Source organism: Brachyhypopomus gauderio, unplaced genomic scaffold (assembly GCF_052324685.1).
Source record: "Brachyhypopomus gauderio isolate BG-103 unplaced genomic scaffold, BGAUD_0.2 sc76, whole genome shotgun sequence".
Classification (NCBI taxonomy): Eukaryota; Metazoa; Chordata; class Actinopteri; order Gymnotiformes; family Hypopomidae; genus Brachyhypopomus; species Brachyhypopomus gauderio.
The window spans coordinates 1,070,001-1,090,791 of NW_027506897.1; the positions used below are offsets into that span (position 1 = coordinate 1,070,001).

Sequence of the window (20,791 nt, forward strand, 5' to 3'; positions counted from 1 at the left end):
TGTGTGTGTGAGAGAGAGAGACAGGTCCTCTCTCTAAATCAAGTGTGTGTGTGTGTGTGTGTGTGTGTGTGAGAGAGAGACAGGTCCTCTCTCTAAATCAGGTGTGTGTAATGTGTGTGTGTGTGTGTGTGAGAGAGAGACAGGTCCTCTCTCTAAATCAGGTGTGTGTAATGTTCTTCTCCGCTGCAGCTCGGTAGCGGAGCAGCTTAAGAGGGGTGAGACGGTGCAGGCGGAGGCCTTCGACTCCGTCACCATCTACTTCAGCGACATCGTAGGCTTCACCGCCCTGTCTGCAGAGAGCACCCCCATGCAGGTGGGCACCGGCCCTCGCATTTACAATATTGGTTTTCAAATTTTATTGGTGAAATGTATGTAATTTTTTCACACACCGTATTTTATTTCTTGTTTTTGTTTAAAGGGGAGGATTTTGCCAAAAAAAGAGAAAAAAACATTTCACTAAAAATGTCAAACTGTTCCTCCAGTATGTTGGCAGAATGAAAAAAAATTCTCTGTCAACTAATTTATATTTTTTTACAACATATTTTTTGTTTTTATTTTGCGTAGACTATGCGCAAAGAACTGCCCTTTATTTGAAAACGCCCCTGAATTTCAGTCAGTGAGAACAATTGCTCTTTACATATTTCCTACCCTGGTTGCCATCAAGTTCCCAGTAGCCCACTGTGTCTCTGTAGTTCACAACCTCACCTCGTGTCTCCTGCACAATGATGCCTAATTATACAGGAAGATATTCCCAAGATGGCAGACTGACCACAGCGTTTAGCTACACGGTGGTTTAGTCCATCTTTATAAATTACAGTAAGTCGTACTGTGTTATAAATGGAAGAAAAATGGAAGTAAAATTCTGCCTTAAAAGACCACCTTAAATTACACAAACACAGTGATGTCAGTAACGCGTTACTTAGTAACGCGTTACTCTAATCTTACCACTTTTTTCGGTAACGAGTAATATAACGCGCTACTATTTCCAGTCAAGTAATCAGATTAAAGTTACTTATCCAAATAACTGTGCGTTACTATTTTTATTTTCCCTAGTAAAAATATATATTTTTGCTTTCTTCTTGGCTCAGTTCTACTTTCGCGAGCGACCGTAGCGCGCGGCTCCGCCCACCTCGCGCGACCCTGCGCGAGCGGTGTAGGCGTTTATACTTTCGCGAACGTCGCGAGCGGCGCTGCAGTGTTCTCCGAAACGATAGGTGGCGATAGGTGGCAGTGGAGAATAAAAAACCCCTGCAAAACCGGGGAAAGAACATTTTTACCTGACCAGAGACCGTATATATACTATGGGAGGTATTTCCTGCCAATAATAAAACTAAAATGAAAACACTAAAATGAAAATGAAAATACCGTTTTGCCATTTCTTTTTCCATACATGTGTGAAAATATTATGACAAAATTAAAAATAAAATGAAATCACTTAATTTGCAATTTAATTTTTCACTTGAGCACGGGTCATATGTGACAAATATAAAATGAAAATTAAAAAGGAGGATTGGCGCTACCTGCTGGTGATTTTCTTTTTCATTTTCCACTTTTCATTTTCTTTTTCCACTTTTCATTTTCGTTTTCAACTTCACCAGCATGCAAATACATGTAAATGAACAGTAGGCGGAGCTACAACTACAGTACCTCCCGTGAAATCCAGATAGGGCAGCACACAGCGACATGGCTGACGTTTTACTAGAAACGACAAATGAGATTGTGAGGTTGGCGAATTGCCAGATTATATATTGCTTAGATGTGAAGTAATCTTGCAGGTTAATAGTGTTGTATGTCGGAATATATGTGAAGTGGTAGAACGCTTAGGGTCTGGAACCATTTCACCTGTGTGCTTAACTACTCAATATGCCATGTTTCCAGTTAGATTTGAGGTATAAAATTATGTAGGGTCAGGCTAAAATCAGGTTTCTCTTAGGGAGCGACCTGTTCTTTATGATTCATTTGTTATTTATCTGGTCCACTATAAATAAGGCCTTCAATAAGCCTCTGAACCTTCCCCTGTAAATTCGTTCACTGCTCAATATACCATGTTGTGTGCTTGTATATCTTCTTCCGATTGATTTGTGTTCTAGAACAGCAATTCTGTGTTTTTAGTTTTCAAATCTAAGAATATGTTTCCTTACGTTAGAAATGCTGACGAATTCCATAATCATGTACAAATTACATACAATTGTAACGACTTGAAATATAAACCATTTTACAAAAAGGAATGCTTTCCTTATATTTTAATATTTTTTTCTACATTCACAAAATCAGTATGGGAAACAATAACCTCTTAATGTATGCTCCTAGCCTCCTATGCTCGTTTGTTTAATCTATCTCTTAAACAAAGTGCGCAGTAAACACGCATCGTGAACCGAATAAGTAGCCAAACGAATCTGAAACTGCGAATAAGTAACCAACTTCAGCGTTGTCTCTGCGGCAACGTCCAACCTAGGCCGACCTCGCACTGGGCGGTTTTCCATGGTCCCCGATCCAGACCCTAAGCGTTCTACCACTTCACATATATTCCGACATACAACACTATTAACCTGCAAGATTACTTCACATCTAAGCAATATATAATCTGGCAATTCGCCAACCTCACAATCTCATTTGCCGTTTCTAGTAAAACGTCAGCCATGTCGCTGTGTGCTGCCCTATCTGGATTTCACGGGAGGTACTGTAGTTGTAGCTCCGCCTACTGTTCATTTACATGTATTTGCATGCTGGTGAAGTTGAAAACGAAAATGAAAAGTGGAAAAAGAAAATGAAAAGTGGAAAATGAAAAAGAAAATCACCAGCAGGTAGCGCCAATCCTCCTTTTTAATTTTCATTTTATATTTGTCACATATGACCCGTGCTCAAGTGAAAAATTAAATTGCAAATTAAGTGATTTCATTTTATTTTTAATTTTGTCATAATATTTTCACACATGTATGGAAAAAGAAATGGCAAAACGGTATTTTCATTTTCATTTTAGTGTTTTCATTTTAGTTTTATTATTGGCAGGAAATACCTCCCATATATATACACATCAGGCATCAAACGTAAATATGGCTTTGCAGTGTTGTCCGAAACGATACGTTAACAAATACGAGCCTCTTGTAATTCCAGGACGAAACATGAGAGAACGTGAAGATTGGGCGTTTTGAAAATAAACAACCATAAACTAATGTGATAAAAAAGCGAATTATTTCGATTCATTTCGAGTATATGTATAAATATTTAACTTAATTAAGTTTAACGTGCTGGGAAATATTGAAATGGGCCTTTAAGGTGACGTACAAGTGCTTTAATTCCACCTTGTATAGGTGTATGAACCCGGCAAACATGACTTTGTCCATCGCGCTGAAGCGCGGCGCGCGCGAAGATTCGAGAGGTGCATTCGAGAGGCCCTCGCACACGGGCGGAGCCACAGCGATTACGTCATTTTCGCCGCGCGGACCCTCGCGCCGCTCGCGGCGCGTCAAGTATAAACCAGGCTTAAACCAGGCTTAAACCAGGCTTAAACCAGGCTTAAACCAGGCTTAAACCAGGCTTAACTCCTACTCCTCACGGCGAGTCTTGCCCTTTAAGTGACACTGGGGGGCGGAGCCTGCGCGCACCAGGGTTGCGTTATCAATAAAGTTTCCCTCCTCGGGATTTTTGGATAAAGCAGTTTCTGCCTCGGTTACCGAACCTGCTTCAATACATTGTTACTGTTAAAAATGCACTTCCAATAAAGTGAGTATTGGAAAAATTTATTTTGCTGCTGAATGTAACTACTAAAGTAACTTGTAATCTAACGTAGTTACTTTTAAAATCAAGTAATATGTAACGTAACTAAGTTACTTTTAAAAGGAGTAATCAGTAATCGGATTACTTTCTCAAGTTAACTTAGCCATCACTGCAAAAACATTATGAATCGGATTTGTGTAGTTTCTGTATGGAAAACACATTTTCTAGCTAAATATAAAAAGAAGCACTGTTTACCAAATAAAGGTAGATTGACATACATTTAGGGTGTAACGGTGGGGAACCCGAGCGGAAGAAGGATCCATAAGCAGGCGTAAGACTGTTTTAATATGGAAAAAACAGAGAACAGCGGCCCCAAAAGGGGGACAACCCCGTAGGGAGGCAGGCAGCAGCACAAGAGGGCGAGGCAGAAGGGAGTGTCAAAAAACCAGGCAGCGAATAGTCAAAAACCAGAGAAGACTTCAGAAGGGCAGGCTGAGGTACAAAAAGGGCTCGGCAGAAAGGAGGTTGTCAAAAGGCCAATGCAAGGATTAAAAAACCAGAATCACAATCAGAGAAACACAAGAAATAAGGCGTGGTAGAGACACTCAGAGAGGCAATACTTCGCACTGGTGTGTGTGTGTGTGTGTGTACAGAGTCCTTAAGTAGAGTGTGGTGAGTGGTATATTGGAGTCAGGTGTGCTGGTTAATGTTCCGGCGATGGCGCCCTCTGGCGGTCACGGGCGTGATTGCCATTCCTGACATAGGGTAAGTGGAATATTGTGTACATTCATTTTTTTGCCAAACAATCCCTTCAATGTTGTTTTCTTGGTCCACACTGATTTTGAGTTTGGGATTAAACCTGAATGAGAGGTGTAGATTCTGGCTGTGGTGGGGGTCACAGTTTGTTCTGGATGGGCAGTGAGCGGTCTGGTCCCCTTCTGGTAAAGGTTGTGAGGTGTCTGGTCCCCTCATGTGAAAGGTTGTGAGTTGAATGCTGTTTGTGTGTCTTGCAGGTTGTGGCGCTCCTCAATGACCTCTACACTTGTTTTGATGCTATTATAGACAACTTTGACGTTTACAAGGTACCTCACCCTCACTGTGGTCTACAGTCTCCTAATAAACATTTGGGATCTATTTGTATATGCCAGAATTATATGTGTAGTATAGCAGTGCAGATAGTGTGAACTGTGGACTTCATCTAGGTAGTACTAGTGTTTAAATGAATGAATTGGCTCCATTATTCCCCTGTGTGTTCTCCTGTGTTCTCCTGTGTCTCGGTGTGTGTGTTCCCCTGTGTGTTCTCCTGTGTGTTCTCCTGTGTGTTCCCCTGTGTGTTCTCCTGTGTGTTCCCCTGTGTGTTCTCCTGTGTCTCGGTGTGTGTGTTCTCCTGTGTGTTCTCCTGTGTCTCGGTGTGTGTGTTCCCCTGTGTTCCCCTGTGTGTTCTCCTGTGTGTTCTCCTGTGTCTCGGTGTGTGTGTTCCCCTGTGTGTTCTCCTGTGTCTCGGTGTGTGTGTTCCCCTGTGTGTTCCCCTGTGTGTTCCCCTGTGTGTTCCCCTGTGTGTTCTCCTGTGTCTCGGTGTGTGCGTTCCCCTGTGTGTTCACCTGTGTCTCTGTGTGTGTGTTCCCTTGTGTGTTCTCCTGTGTGTTCTCCTGTGTGTTCTCCTGTGTGTTCCCCTGTGTGTTCACCTGTGTCTCGGTGTGTGCGTTCCCCTGTGTGTTCACCTGTGTCTCGGTGTGTGTGTGTTCCCCTGTGTGTTCACCTGTGTCTCGGTGTGTGTGTTCTCCTGTGTCTCGGTGTGTGTGTTCTCCTGTGTGTTCTCCTGTGTCTCGGTGTGTGTGTGTTCCCCTGTGTGTTCACCTGTGTCTCGGTGTGTGTGTTCTCCTGTGTCTCGGTGTGTGTGTGTTCCCCTGTGTGTTCACCTGTGTCTCGGTGTGTGTGTTCTCCTGTGTCTCGGTGTGTGTGTTCTCCTGTGTCTCGGTGTGTGTGTTCTGCTGTGTCTCGGTGTGTGTGTGTTCTGCTGTGTCTCGGTGTGTGTGTTCTGCTGTGTCTCGGTGTGTGTGTGTGTGTTCTGCTGTGTGTTCTCCTGTGTCTCGGTGTGTGTGTTCTCCTGTGTCTCGGTGTGTGTGTGTTCTGCTGTGTGTTCTCCTGTGTCTCGGTGTGTGTGTTCTCCTGTGTGTTCTCCTGTGTCTCTGTGTGTGTGTTCTCCTGTGTGTTCTTCTGTGTCTCGGTGTGTGTGTTTAGGTGGAGACGATCGGCGATGCGTACATGGTCGTGTCTGGTTTGCCGGTGGCAAACGGGAAGCTTCATGCCCGTGAGATCGCCCGCATGTCCCTCGCTCTGCTGGAGGCTGTCAGAACCTTTAAGATCCGCCACCGACCCGACCAGCAGCTCAAACTGCGCATCGGTATCCACACTGGTGAGCGGGGAGATGCCTGCTGGGTATGGGCAGAGCGTGGGCGGAAGCTGTGAAGGCTCCCCGAGTTCCTCTAGAACACGTGGTGGCTTCAGCCGAACCGGCTACAGCTCGTCATTAACAGCCAGACTCAAAGATGTTTCATGAACCCTGACAAAGATCTTTACAAAGAGCAAACTTCAAGTTGCCTTTTTCTCACTAATGAAAATCTGTATTTGTGTGTCCGTGTGTGTGTGTGTGTGTCTGCCTGTCTGTGTGTGTGTGTGTACATATGTGTGTGTATGTGTGTGTGTGTCTGCCTGTCTGTGTGTGTGTGTGTGTGCATATTTGTGTGTGTGTGTGCGTGTTGTGTGCGTGCGTGCGTGTTGTGTGCGTGCGTGTTGTGTGCGTGCGTGTTTTGTGTGTGTGTGTGTGTGTGTGTGTGTGTGCGTGTTTCAGGTCCTGTATGTGCTGGTGTGGTGGGTCTAAAGATGCCGCGGTACTGCTTATTTGGAGATACAGTGAACACTTCCTCACGTATGGAGTCCAGTGGTGAACGTACGTTAGAATCTCTTCAATGTTTGGGAATCCTTTGGAATTTCTTGGATTTCTGTATGAATGACACAATTTAATCTTCGTTATTTAAGTCACAATGTCACCACAATCTCACATGGGTCTAAACAGTGAATGTTACTAATGGAAACAATGAACATCTAATATTATATAAGAGTACTATACTCTTATATAATACTGTACTATTATTATATAATATACTAAGAGTTTATGGAGTAAAGGTATATGGACATCCCTGATAATTATTGAGTTCAGGTGTTTGAGTCAGACCATTTACTAAAAAATGTACAAAATTCCCATAGGCAAATACTATCAGTGCAATGTGCTGTGGTTATAACAGTGTGTATTTACATGTTGTGCTGTTATTGGATGCTGTATTATTTACCACAAATCAGTTTCCTCAAGCTCCTGCCCTGCTAGATACTCAAGAGCTGTTCATGTGAAATTGGGGATGTTTAGGAGAAACATCACAGCAGTAGACCAGACAACCTCACAAAGTGGGAACACTGTGTGCTGTGGTGTTCAGCGGATCAAACCGCCTAAACTGGCTCAAACGCAAACCTCCAACCAGCCTCTGGAAGCCACATCAACCCTAGAACTGAACGTCAGATGATCATGAAATGGGTTTTTTGTGGCTGATCATCAACACAAGGCTGAGATCACCACGTGTAATGCCCAGTGTTGGCTGGTGTGGGTCAAAGTGCAGTGGTAATGCACTCAGGAGGAGTGTGGACGTGTTTCTGGAATGAAGAATCACACTTCACTATCTGGCAGCTTGATGGATGAATCTGGGATCGGCTGATAGCAGAGGAACACTCAGGGACAATAGTCATGTCTGGTGGATATGGGTAATCTACAGTGATGCCGGTAACGCGTTACTTAGTAACGCGTTACTGTAGTCGGACTACTTTTTTCAGTAACGAGTAGTCTAACGCAACTACTATTTAAAAACTAGTAGTCAGATTAAAGTTACTTATCTAAAACATCGTGCGTTACTATTTCTGCATTTCGGGGGAACGTAGGTTATATTTATTCATTCTTATTTTTTGGCTACACGTTTCTTACGCGGTTACGTGATCTCTGCTCTGCGGCGCCAAAGTCAGATGGAAGGAGAGGTTCGCCTTTAGCAGCTGGAAATACAGGCATTATTATTATTTTATTTCGGCTAAGGAAGACAACATTAAGGTCCGTTGTACACTCTGTCCTGGCGACAGAGTGCTGTCTACTTTCAAAAACACAACGTCAAACCTGAAAAAAAAAAACCGGGGGTTGGCGGCGAACGTAAATTGTTACCGGGCGGGGTGTAAAATGGACTAAATTCAGTATTATATCGCGATCGATCGATCGCCGGTGGTTGGCGCCAGATCGAACTAGTAACTCATTGAATCATAGATGTGGATCAGAGGTAAATAAACTAGATTTTTTTTTCGGCGTGAGATATCGGAAGTGTGGCGTGTAAGCGTGTGAAGACATTCAAATGCGTGTGTCTCAATGTGTGAGAGTTGGCAACCCTGTAAGTGGGCGGAGTTGAACAGAAAGACTGTCTTATTTATTTATTTAAAAAACAAAGTTTACAAATGCCAGTGTCATTTTTGATGTTCTGGTTAAAATACATGTCAATAAAGTGAGTATTGGCAGAACTGGTAGTCATTTTCATGTTATAGGGGCGGGGGATCAGCCTCTGCTGAAAGTAACTAAACTAAACTAAACTAAAAGTAATCTAACTTAGTTACTTTTAAAAGCAAGTAGTCAGTAACTTAACTGAGTTACTTTTTAAAGAAGTAGTCAGTAGTCAGTAGTCGGATTACTGTTTCAAAGTAACTATGGCAACACTGGTAATCTAGTCATGTCTGGTGGATATGGGTAATCTAGTCATGTCTGGTGGATATGGGTAATCTAGTCATGTCTGGTGGATATGGGTAATCTAGTCATGTCTGGTGGATATGGGTAATCTAGTCATGTCTGGTGGATATGGGTAATCTGGTCATGTCTGGTGGATATGGGTAATACTCTGGGGCTGTTTCTCAGGGATCGACCAAGTCACCTTAGGTCCAGTGAATGGTAATGTTAGTGCTAAAACATATACAGATATTTCAAACAATTACATGCTCCCAATTTTGTGGTAATTGATAATATTGATTGGACATATAAAGATATATAAAGAAATTCTAGAATTATTTTCTAGAAGTTCACGTTCTTTTTCATCAATGATCTTCAGTGTTTAAATTATACTTTCAGTAAAGATATGGAAATGTAGAATTCTGTATATTGTTTTTACTTAACATATTGTTTTTGATGATGGCATAGGAGCTATTCATGCAGAAATCCAGATAATTTGCGTGTTTGTTTGCATGTGTACTGATGCTAGTCCCTGAATCTCACCTCACAGCGGTGTCTATGGGGTCACCGCATTATTTCTATTTGCATAATTTGTAATACAAATTATTCTTCGTAACTGTTTGTCAAAGCATTTTAGGTTTTCATTATCCCATTATACAGTGAGTATATTTAGAGTATTGAGTATGTATAGAGTGTTATTCGAGCTTGAGTTAGCTCCAGTCTACAAACCTGCCCAGCCTGATTATTTCCTTTATTGATCATATTTCCTGTTCTGATAGAGCAGGTTTCACTGATTTGATCATGTTTCCTGTTCTGATAGAGCAGGTTTCACTGATTTGATCATGTTTCCTGTTCTGATAGAGCAGGTTTCACTGATTTGATCATATTTCCTGTTCTGATAGAGCAGGTTTCACTGATTTGATCATATTTCCTGTTCTGATAGAGCAGGTTTCACTGATTTGATCATGTTTCCTGTTCTGATAGAGCAGGTTTTACTGATTTGCTGGTCCTCGGAGTTCTTCTAATAAAAGCACAACATGTGTAACTGGGTTTATGGGTCTAGACTCTACAGTGTAAGGCTGATATTTTATTTGTAATCAAATGCAATTATCACTGCTATCTCAGTGCTGAGAGATGAACAGAAAACGCAGAAATACAAAATGATAATAATCAGTGATGCAAATTCAAGTTTGAAGGCATTTAACTCATTTTCTCAGTTGATTTGCACTGCCCTTCTTATAATGTGGAGCTCCTGTCTTTACAATGTACCTATGAATCATATTAATTACACACCTCTTAGAATAGATTGGGTCAGTGACATTGCTTCATGCAATCAGACCCTGAGCTTCGGGGTTATTTGCAATTTGTAAGAATGCAGAGCCAATTTTCCAGACAAATGAACCTCGCACCAGCGCTGTATCCCAGTGGGTTAGGGTTAGAGTTAACCTTAACCTAACCTAACCTAGGGTTAACCCTAACCCAGCGCTGTATCCCAGTGGAAATTGCTCTTGATTAGGGAAATTTACCCAAGCACATATTTACGCCTCAACTTCCATCTTTGGACATCTCTAACCGTGTTACCTGTCTGACTTCTCAGAGTGCACGGATGGACTTTCCGTCGTTACGCTGTCAAAATAAAGTCTGTGATTAATGGTGCCATCAGTAATTCTAATTATTATTGTTTCCGGCAGCCCTGAAGATCCACGTGTCGTCGGCCTCGCGGGACGTGCTGCAGGACTTTAACTGTTTCCAGCTGGAGCTGAGAGGGGACGTGGAGATGAAGGGTAAGGGCAAGATGAGGACGTACTGGCTGCTGGGTGAGGACGCGGCCGGGGACGGGACACTGTCCCCTCACACCACCCAGCAGCAGGCGGTGCACTAGGGCAGCCCTGCATCAGGACCCCTGCATCAGGACCCCTGCATCAGGACCTCTGTCCTGCGACACACAAGCCTCTATGTTGCATTGCTGCACACTGCACTGTTGTAGCTGAACTCTGGATGTTGTGTTGATGAACGTCACAATATTTTGTACGCTTTGATACCCCCCCCCCCCCAGGCACTGTCATTTCTGCTTTTGTAAAGAGTGTGTACAGAAGAGGAGGCCGTGTTTGGGTTTAAATGTAATCCCATTCAATATATAATCCCATTGGTTTAAATTCACAAATAGACAAGCAATTTAATTAGTTCCATGCTGTGATCTTTATGCATTTTGCTGAGATGTTTTTGAGGATAGACCCCTAAGACCTTGTTGGCTGATATGACTTGTCTGCATAAGCAAGTGTCCAGTGGCCCTCAGGAACCACACTGGAACACTGACCTGCTTCAGCATTGTGAAATCAAAATGATTTCAGCGTTGTGCCTGACAGCCCACTGAGTACCCAGAGCACTTTCTAATGACCTGGGCCTTGTCCCGCACTTGTGTAGACCTGCACTCTGTCTTGACTCAGGCTTAAACACTGTGTACTGATCACTGAATCTGTATACTGATCACTGAATCTGATCCATGATCAAAAAATTGGAATAATCATAAAGCATGTTGTTAATGTCATGGTTGTCAGAACTTTAGGATACTAAGAATGATTCCTAGTAGTTTTTTGCTTTTTTATCTATTAAATATTTGGCACATAAATTACCTTCTCCATCAAACATCAAACTGAGTTTATTGTTGTCATGTCTCTCCAGATGATCAGACAGTGTCCTGTTGTCACTTAAGTCTGAATAATTTCGGTGAAGATGATGTTTCACTAGTTCACCACAAATAACCATATAATTCTGTCAAATTTTCTGGTTTTAATCATGACTGTTGAATTTGTAATACCAAGTTATGAAAGTGTAGCAAGGTCATTTTCAGTATGCATTGTGGGTAATGGTAACAGTAAAAGCCTTTGGCTAATGTAAAGGTTAATTTCCTGTCAGCCTGCATCTAGCATCCGCACCACCAATCTGGAGAATGCACCCCCCCCCCCTTAATTTTTAAATACTATTTTAAGTGCTATTTTAAGTACTTTTTAAAGAGCACTTAAGTTATTTTCATCAGAACATCAAACGCATTCCACATAACGCCACTTCACTATTGGAATGGTATATACTAAATCGGGGGGCGCAAAACTCAAAACACACTTTAGGTCATGGGCCGAATTTCTTCTTTAACTCTTCTTCTCTGTGTAGCTTCTGGTCTGCGTTCAGGTTTTTCAGCTTGTCCTGATGTTCTTCTCGAAGTTCCGTCAGATTCATTTTCTTCATTATAGCCACATCAGCGCCACAACTCTGTGTTCAGAATCAACGTTTCTTTGCACCGTTGTTAAGGGCGTTTACGTTACAATAGTGTTGCAGACAGTAACAGACGTTTGACTTGAATGATGCGGAAATGTTCCCAGTATCATGAATGTATCATTCAGCAGCTGTTGTGCTGCATTATGGGATCTGTAGTTCTTTGCGCTTCATATCACCGTGCCATTAATAACAATAATAATAGATCAATATAAAATGATCTCATGGGCCGGATATAATTGTATTACAGGTCAGATATGACCCACGGGCCTCGAGTTTGACCCCTGTGTACAAAATAGTAAATAATTACTTGGGATGTTAAAGGAGATTCTTATTGGCTGTGTGTTTATGCAAAACCTAAAGTTATTTCAGATTATTTCAGAACTGTTGGAAGAGGAGTCAGAGGTTCAGACTTGAATGCCTTATTGTGAAAGTTCAAAGGTCAGGTCATCAATTACAGAAACTACACAAACATTGTTAAACACAGACGTTATTAAACGGCAGGATTCAGTTAAGGTGTTTGTCAAGGTCGTTGTTATCCATTTTCCTGTCAAATGTACACTGTGTTGCGACTGTGCCTTGGGAGAGTGAGTCCATGTCCTGTTTCTACCTGAAATATTTCAAAACAATTTATGTTTGGGTTTTTTTTTTTTACAAATTGTCATCTTGTTTTATGAAAAATCAAATCCTCTGAGCAATGTACATTTAAGTAGTTACGAGATCACTGACAATTAAGTTTCATTAAACATCACAAATGTTTATGTTTAACATTTAAAATTAAAGTTTCAGATTCAGTATTAAATACAAAATCAAATCCAAGTGTAGTATTTTTCTGCCACACTCTGATATGTGCAGTGCTAAATCTCATTCTCATCAACATTTACAGTACTTACATCTCCTGACATTTTACAATTGGTCTCTTAATCTTTTATTACTATTTATAATGGAGTAACATTTGATCTCTGTGTAATGACATACAGTAAAAGATTCAACTGTTTGTTAGATTGGAATGGCCAATGAATTTAGTTTATATTTTAGTAGCAGATCACAGAGCCCAGGACCACTAAGAGACTGTCAGAACAGCTAGGGACTAATATTCAGTATATATTAATATACTAATCAGTATATATTAATGTACTAATATTCGGTATATTCTTCATATGGGTTTTGTGTGATTGCATAGTGTGACGCTGGGCGGCGGGAGACGGACGAGACACAGAGTCCTTGTTATCACAAACGTCACTTTTAATTTTAACAGGTATTGCGCAATATAGCGCACGAATAACAGATACTGTAATACAGAACGTGTAAACGTTAGACAACGACGAGCACAGGACACTGCACGAGCGCACATTAAATAGACAAACCACATTAGCCCCACGTGATTACGAGACAAGTCACAGCACACCCCCTAGCACACCCCCCCTGGGAAGACCGGGGAAAAAACGTTTGACACATTAAACAGAACAGACACGAACACACACACGGGCACATTAACACATAGAGGAACGAGAGGGAAAAAGGGGTTTGGCAAACATACGGGTAGACTTACAAACACTGGAACAAACATACACGTAACAGGCGCCAGACTATGCGCCAGGAGGAGAGCTAGGAGTGGAGGAAGACCGGGGGCTGCCGGGGCTGCGGTGGACGTGCCAGGAGCAGCGCGGTCGGCGTAGCGTCTGGAGCAGCGCGGTCAGCGTAGCGTCTGGAGCAGCGCGGTCGGCGGACTCCCCATACGGGCCACTTGGGGAAACCCCTTCGGTCTGCATGTCCCCCTCGTCATCGCTCCGGTTCCACTCCATGGACTGTTCCGGGCTGCCACCCCGGGAGCACTCCATCATCTCCTCTCCGGAGCGATCGGAGGATGGACCCGCCTCTGGTATCCACCTCCCCTTCACAGTCCCAGCCGAACACTCAGAGGGGGGCGGACTACCCTCCTCCCCCGAGTACAGCTCGCTGTCCGTGCACTCCGAAACGCCCGAGCGCACGGACAGAGGACGATCTTCCACGTCAAGCTCCTCCTCCTCCTCACCCTAGTCAGAGGGGTATGCGGAGCGCTCCGACGGCGGATAGTCTTCGTCGTCATCGTCCTCCTCCCCCTCCTTTATGACGGAAGCGGGACCTACGGGCGGAGGGAGGTAGTCTTCTTCCTCTGACTCCTCCTCCTCCTCTCCCCCGTAGTCGATGGTGGACGCGTCGACGGAGGATACGCCTCCTCCTCATCGTCCTGCTCCTCCTCCTCCTCGGAGTCCCCCTCCCCAAACTCGTTCTCCGGGGTGGGCTCGGTGGCTCCGTAACCCAGGAGTCCACCCTCGGGGGCGAGCGGGCGCGGGATGGAGGGGAGTGTAGCTTCCTCCAAATTCTCACCGTGCCCTGGCGGAAGATCTCCGCCAGCTCGGGGTTACTCTCCTCTACCCTCCGGGCTGAGGCCAGCTGGAGGGCGCACACCGGGTCCTTCTCCAACTGTTCCTGCGTGGGCGAGGTTACGCGGCGCGGGGGAGAGGAGGAAGCGCGGTGGTGTCGCTTGCTGGAGCGAAGTTCTGTGACGCTGGGCGGCGGCAGACGGACAAGACACAGAGTCTTTGTTATCACAAACGTCACTTAATTTTAACAGGTATTAAATTTAACAGGTAACATTACCATCCTAATAATTATTATTATATTATAATTTAATATAATTTTTTATATTTACATAATTATATTAAAAGTAAAAGGCAGTGAAAGGTCCAGCTGGGTATTTAGGCAGAATTAAACTTTATCCATTCTTAAAGTTTTGAAAGTGATCTATATTAATTGTAGCACCACCTACTGGCAATACATCCTGAAATCAGTACCGTGAATTTGAAGAATGTGAAGATTGTTTTGGTTTTGGTTAACTTGGTTCAGAGGGGTGATGTAAATGTTGGGACCTCAGCACAATAACCCTGTGTGCTGCTTCAGTGACCTAATGGTTTTGGGAGGACTTCCCAAAATAAACCAGAGCATCAAAATGACCTAATAACAGGAGCATGTCTGTATACAGTGGACAAAGTCCTGCTTGTTTCACATATTAACACCAATCAGGCTTATTTGGGTTAAATTTCTTACAGTTATTTGCAGTATGATAATATATATATATTACATATATATTATATATATATTATATATTATTACATATATATTATCATATTACAGTATGATAATAGTATATGGAGTGATCTAAACTGTTTATTAAGTTAGATTACACATAGATATATAATTTTGGCACAATGCTATATTCTGTCATTGTATATTTGTCTGTACACAAATTATGATCTGTATTCCATGTATGAAATAGGGTTGCCTCAGAATTAATTTTCCATAGGTGCTGAATAACCATATTGACTAATACACCTGGTATCCAGAGGCTATAGAAACACTGTTTCTATGAGGAAGATCTGAATATTAAACACAAAGTTCTTCTGGTTTTCAGTTAAACTTCTTACTTGTAGACGTCTAAAGAAATTCGTTTCATAGGACGCCCTTCTTTTGAAGTTGGTCAAATGTAAATAAACTGCTCCCTTCAAAGAGGTTCAGAGCTACAATGGATGGGCCGTTCATGTCATCATCAGTTAGAAAAACCATCACATCTGGTACAACATCTGGATATGAGACCTGATGATACATCTGGATTTGAGACCTGATACTACATCTGGATTTGAGACCCTGTACAACATCTGGATATGAGACCTGATGATACATCTGGATATGAGACCTGATGATACATCTGGATTTGAGACCCTGTACAACATCTGGATTTCATGTAATAGCTGTGAGTGTAGAGGTTTTTGAGCCCACACAACTGTATGGTTAAAAATGAAATTATACTTGTGAATTGCACCTTTTTTTAGATTTTAGATAAATGGGAGGATGCAAAGACAGACTGGTCTCCAGTTCCAGGCTAAAACATCTGTCTTTTGAAATGGGTACAGAAGTCTGGCATTCATCTTTATTATTGGCACTCAACACAACATAGAAAGTGTTAATGTAATGAGCTCAATCTTTCTAAATCTCTATATACATTTCCACCATGGCCCAAATGTTGCTTTGTGCATCCATTTTAACAATGAAGTAATTAATATTCCCCGGCAAACACATCCTGTAATTTTATGATATCTAGATCAGGCTGATATTGTAACTGTTTCTGATGACCTATGCCAGGATCTATAACGAAACACAGAGGTGACAGCGACCCCGTCTCACCCCTACTGGACGAGTAGGATAACTGATGCTAGGGGTTATTATAGCCTATAGCACGCACCCTTAAATTACTTGATCATAGTATCAATGCTACAAACATCCAAGACACACACAGACAAACTTTAGATATGTCACTTTTATAAATAATTCGTGGCAATATACATACATTTCATAACTTTTTTCCAGTAATTTCACTAGCTGGTGACGGGCTCATTTGTTCTTGATGGCGTATCTCCTTGTAATGTTCTGCAGAACTTCTGAGCAACAGGCCACGAGTTCTTTAGAGGATGTCCAAAAGGCTCTTACTGCTGCAAAGCGCTTTCTGAGTAAATATTTAAGTCTTTCTTTCTTTGGTGAACCGGTGCAGGCGTGTGTAGATTTGTATGAGAAGATAGGAGAAATGGGAGCATGGGATTCTGTTTGGTGACTTCCACAGTGGAGAGCTGGTGTGTTGCCAGACGGAGCGTGCAGAGCCGGTCCGACAGCACACGCCACGCTCCTGGTTCATGTAACCAGGACCGACTCCACAACACCGGAGTTGTGCACGCGGACCTGTTGGTGGTGTTCACTCTGACACCACTGTGGGATATGGTCCTGGAGAAAGAACCGCTCCCTTGTGCAGACGTGAGGGCTCTCTCCGAGGGTACCGAAGCCGGAGTGGTGACCTGTGGTAGGTGAGGCACGGACATCGCGCCTGGTGTCGTTTGGTCATTTAAAGCACGAATGTGCAGCTCGAACATAAGATGAAATTCCGTGAGCGGGTAGCAGCGGCAGGTCGGTTGGTCCGGGGTGGATGAACCCTGTGGACACTGTATGGTGTGACCCACCACGGTCCTGTCCCAGCCCAGACCAGCGAGGCGCAGCGGGGGGATAGTGAACCGGGGCACACTGGCAGGAGTCACTACCATCTCACGAAGAGGAACATGTCTGGCTGACATTGGGTGAGTGTCCTGCTGATCTGACTGGTGTGTCTTCTCTCGCTTAGACGCTGATGAGATCTCCAAGCCAAGACGCGGACATATCGGGTGTGGTTTTATCTTCGCAGATGTTCTTTAAGACCAGAAGTTCTTTAAGATCAGAAGTTCTTCAAGATCTCCTTTACTTTTTTGTTCTCCCCGGGACGTTTCATTGTTCTGTTGTAATAATTGTTTTGTGCCTCCTAAATGTGCGTAATTTACTAGTGATTACTCCCATATGCATACTGTCGACATTGTCACCGGCCATGGGCAAGAGACAAATGAACGTAAATATCAGAGGCAGCAGAAATATACCTTTACTAATGAGGCAGGGCACGTTGGGCCGCCCAGATCATCAGGACTCCACCCATGTGACAGTTGAACTAAAGCAAAATACTCTTATGATCCACACTATACTGGCATGGTGCCAGAAGGAAATGACCTGAAGTAGTCTTTTGACATCAACATATCGATTTAAGAGTCCCCTGGATATTTGTTTCATTTTAAAGTAAATAATAATAATAATAATAATAATAAGTTCCATTTGTATAGCGCCTTTCAAGATGCTCAAGGACGCTTTCCAGATGCAAAAACCAAAATACGCAAACTAACAAACAATACAAAAAATATATATATATAAATAAATAAATAAATAAAAAACACAAAACAGGCAACACCAATACAACAGATTAAATAAATTGAAGCCGTGCTAGGATGAAGAGTTTAGGTGAAAATATTGAGAAAACAGGTGAGTTTTTAGCTGTGTTTTGAATGAATTGAGAGATGAAGAGAGACGGAGTGATGGCGGGAGAGAGTTCCAAAGTGTTGGGGCAGCCACACTGAATGATCGACCCCCCATAGTGCTTAACTTATACCTAGGAACAACAAGGAGACCGGTGTCAGAGGAACGCAGTCTACGTGGTGGGACATAATGGTGGAGGAGGTTGGCCAGATATAAGGGTGCCGCACCAGCGAGTGTTTTAAATGTAAGCACTAGGAGTTTATACTGGATACGCAGGTGTACAGGGAGCCAGTGGAGACGTTCTAATACTGGTGTTATATGCTCGTATTTTCTGGTTTGAGATAAAACACGAGCAGCAGCATTCTGAACAGACTGAAGGGGTCGAAGGGATTTAGAGGGAAGCCCATAGAGGAGAGAGTTACAGTAATCTAACTTTGAGGTAATGAGTGCATGTACCAGGATCTCAGCAGATTTTGGAGAAAGATGTGGGCAGAGGCGGGAGATATTGCGAAGTTGTAAAAAGGCAGATTTACTAAGTGAGCGTATATGTGGTTCAAACGACAGAAATGGATCAAACAAGACTCCGAGGTTACGGGCTGTAGGTGATGAGTCAATTTGAGTATCATCAACAGAGAGGGATGTATTGGCAAGGGACTGGACCACAGATTTAGTACCGATGACAAGATACTCGGTTTTATGAGCATTTAATTGGAGGAAGTTGGAGCGCAACCATAGGTTGAGTTCTCTGATACACTTGGTAATGGATGGAGGTGGGAAGGGGCCAGATGGTTTAAAACTAATATAAAGCTGGGTGTCATCAGCGTAGAAGTGAAAGTTTAACCCATATTGGCGTATCAAGTTACCAAGAGGCAGAATATAGATGGTAAATAGCAGTGGACCAAGTACAGAGCCCTGGGGGACACCGTGAGAAAGAGGGGATAGGTCTGATTTGCAGTTACCCAGTCGAACGAATTGACATCTGTTTGATAAATAGGAAGTGAACCAGGAGATGACTGTACCAGAGAGACCTAAATCACCAAGCCGTGAGAGGAGAGTTGTATGATTAACAGTGTCAAAGGCAGCAGTAAGATCAAGGAGTAGAAGAATGGATGCGTAGCCTTTGTCAGAAGAAAGAAGAAGATCATTAAGTACATAAATGAGTGATGTCTCTGTGCTATGCTGAGCACGGAAACCAGACTGAAAGATCTCGAAGAGATCATTAGAAGACATGAACTGGAGTAACTGGGAGGCAACAACACGTTCTAGTATTTTTGATAGAAATGGGAGGTTTGATATCGGTCTATAATTGCTTAAAATTGTAGTGTCCAAATTCTGTTTTTTGATAACTGGGGTTATGGCAGATGTTTTTAACTCTACAGGAATGTGTCCAGAGGTGAGAGAGAGATTAACTATGTGACAGATAGAGGAAGCAAGTGAAGAGATGCCCTGTTTGAGCAGAAATGTAGGAACAGGATCCAGGATTGAGGTAATTGACTTGGCGCTGGTGAGATGTCTGGCTATAAGATCAGAGTTAACTATTGAAAAGGAGGAGAGAGACTGAGGAGGGGGCAGGGTAGTAGTCAAGGAGGAAGAGGAGAGAGAGGAATTGTGTGACTGGTGCTTCAACAAATCCTGATAAATAAGGGACACTTTCTGATTAAAGAAATTAAGAAATTCATTGCACCGATCAGTTGTGGGGGAAGGGGACAATGATGAAGGACGCAGAAGGTTGTTAACAATCTTGAAAAGTCGCTTGGGGTCAGAGCCAGCGCTGTTTATTGCTGATGTGTAGTGAAGTGTACGGGCTTTATTTAAAGCATCCTTATATTTGGCCAAGTGATCCATATATGCCTGGTAGTGAACAGATAGATGAGTTTTCCTATATAGACGCTCAAGGCGCCTACCAGTGGTTTTCTGGGCACGAAGTTCAGCAGTAAACCAGGGTGATGAGTGAGAGGAGGGCACAAGTCGTGTTTTAACTGGTGCTAGAGTATTGAGAGTATCAGTAAGGGACTGGTTGTATACAGCGACAGCATCGTCAATATTGTGAATAGAAGTGATGAGGGGAAATTTAGTGGATTCCAGGGCAGAGAAAAATGTAGTTGAAACAATGGATGAAAGACTACGGTAAGTGACAGATGATTTAGTGGAGTGGAGTTCAGTGTGTAGTGTAATACGTGATGTAATGAGCAGGTGATCCGATATAGCAATGTCATGACCAGATACATTTGTGATAGTTCCAGGTGAGGAACAGATTAAGTCTAAAGTATGTCCATGCTTATGTGTTGGGAAGTTGACATGCTGTTGTAACTCAAAACTGTCCAGTAATGATAAAAAATCTGTGGAGCTGGAAGAAACTGAGTCAATGTGTATGTTAAAGTCTCCGAGGACAACCAATGAACTTGAAATAGAGCCAACAACAGTTAGTACTTCGCCAAATTCTAGAATGAACTCCGAGAGTGAGCTGTTGGGAGGACGGTAGACAAGTAATAGTGTAGAAGAGCTGTGTCCAGATATTTTGAGAGCCATGCACTCAAAATGAACTGTTTCCTGCAATGCACACACACTAATGTTAATTTTGCTGTTGAATAAAATAGCTAAACCTCCACCACGACCACCCTGTCTGGGGGCAGAGAGATTTTTGAAGCCAGGTGGAGTAGCTGCATTTAGCTGGTAGTAATCATCAGGTGTTTGCCAGGTTTCAGTTAAAAGAAAAATGTCCAGTTGATGTTGTTCGATCAGATCATTAATAAATGCAGCTTTATCAGTCATGGAACGACAGTTGAACAGAGCCAGGTTTAGGGAACGAGGTTGAACAGATGAACGGTGGACAGCAGTAACCAGAGTCTTGGACCGGGTGATTTCTTTTAGAGCGCTGAGATCAACGCCGTAATGGGACCCTGGTGAACCGATTTTGGGACGCCGGACCGAACTGAAGATAACCGGAATACTGGATGCAGATGATTGTTGGTAATAGTGGTGATGTCTGGGACCACGATGGATATACCGGGGTCGTCGAGCGATACCAGCAGAGAAACATTTGCTGTAGATGGTGGAGTCAAGCCAAGATGGAGAGCGCAG

The 20,791-nt window shown here is 42.9% G+C and overlaps 1 protein-coding gene across 5 annotated transcripts in view; it reads left to right on the forward strand.

The window, feature by feature from the left end:
- The window catches only part of npr1b (natriuretic peptide receptor 1b), a 54,715-nt gene extending 42,210 nt beyond the window's left edge, over positions 1-12,505 (forward strand). For 3 of the 5 annotated variants that reach the window (XM_076990606.1, XM_076990608.1, XM_076990607.1), the window contains exons 19-23: positions 190-313; positions 4,731-4,799; positions 5,959-6,133; positions 6,569-6,667; positions 10,213-12,505. In XM_076990606.1, the coding sequence (XP_076846721.1) occupies positions 190-313; positions 4,731-4,799; positions 5,959-6,133; positions 6,569-6,667; positions 10,213-10,403 (658 nt within the window). In that variant the 3' untranslated portion in view covers positions 10,404-12,505. Of the gene's footprint in view, positions 1-189; positions 314-4,370; positions 4,800-5,958; positions 6,134-6,568; positions 6,668-10,212 lie in introns of those variants that run through there. The other 2 variants (XR_013125223.1, XR_013125222.1) reach the window with 2 other exon arrangements.
- Positions 12,506-20,791: the final 8,286 nt, after the last annotated feature.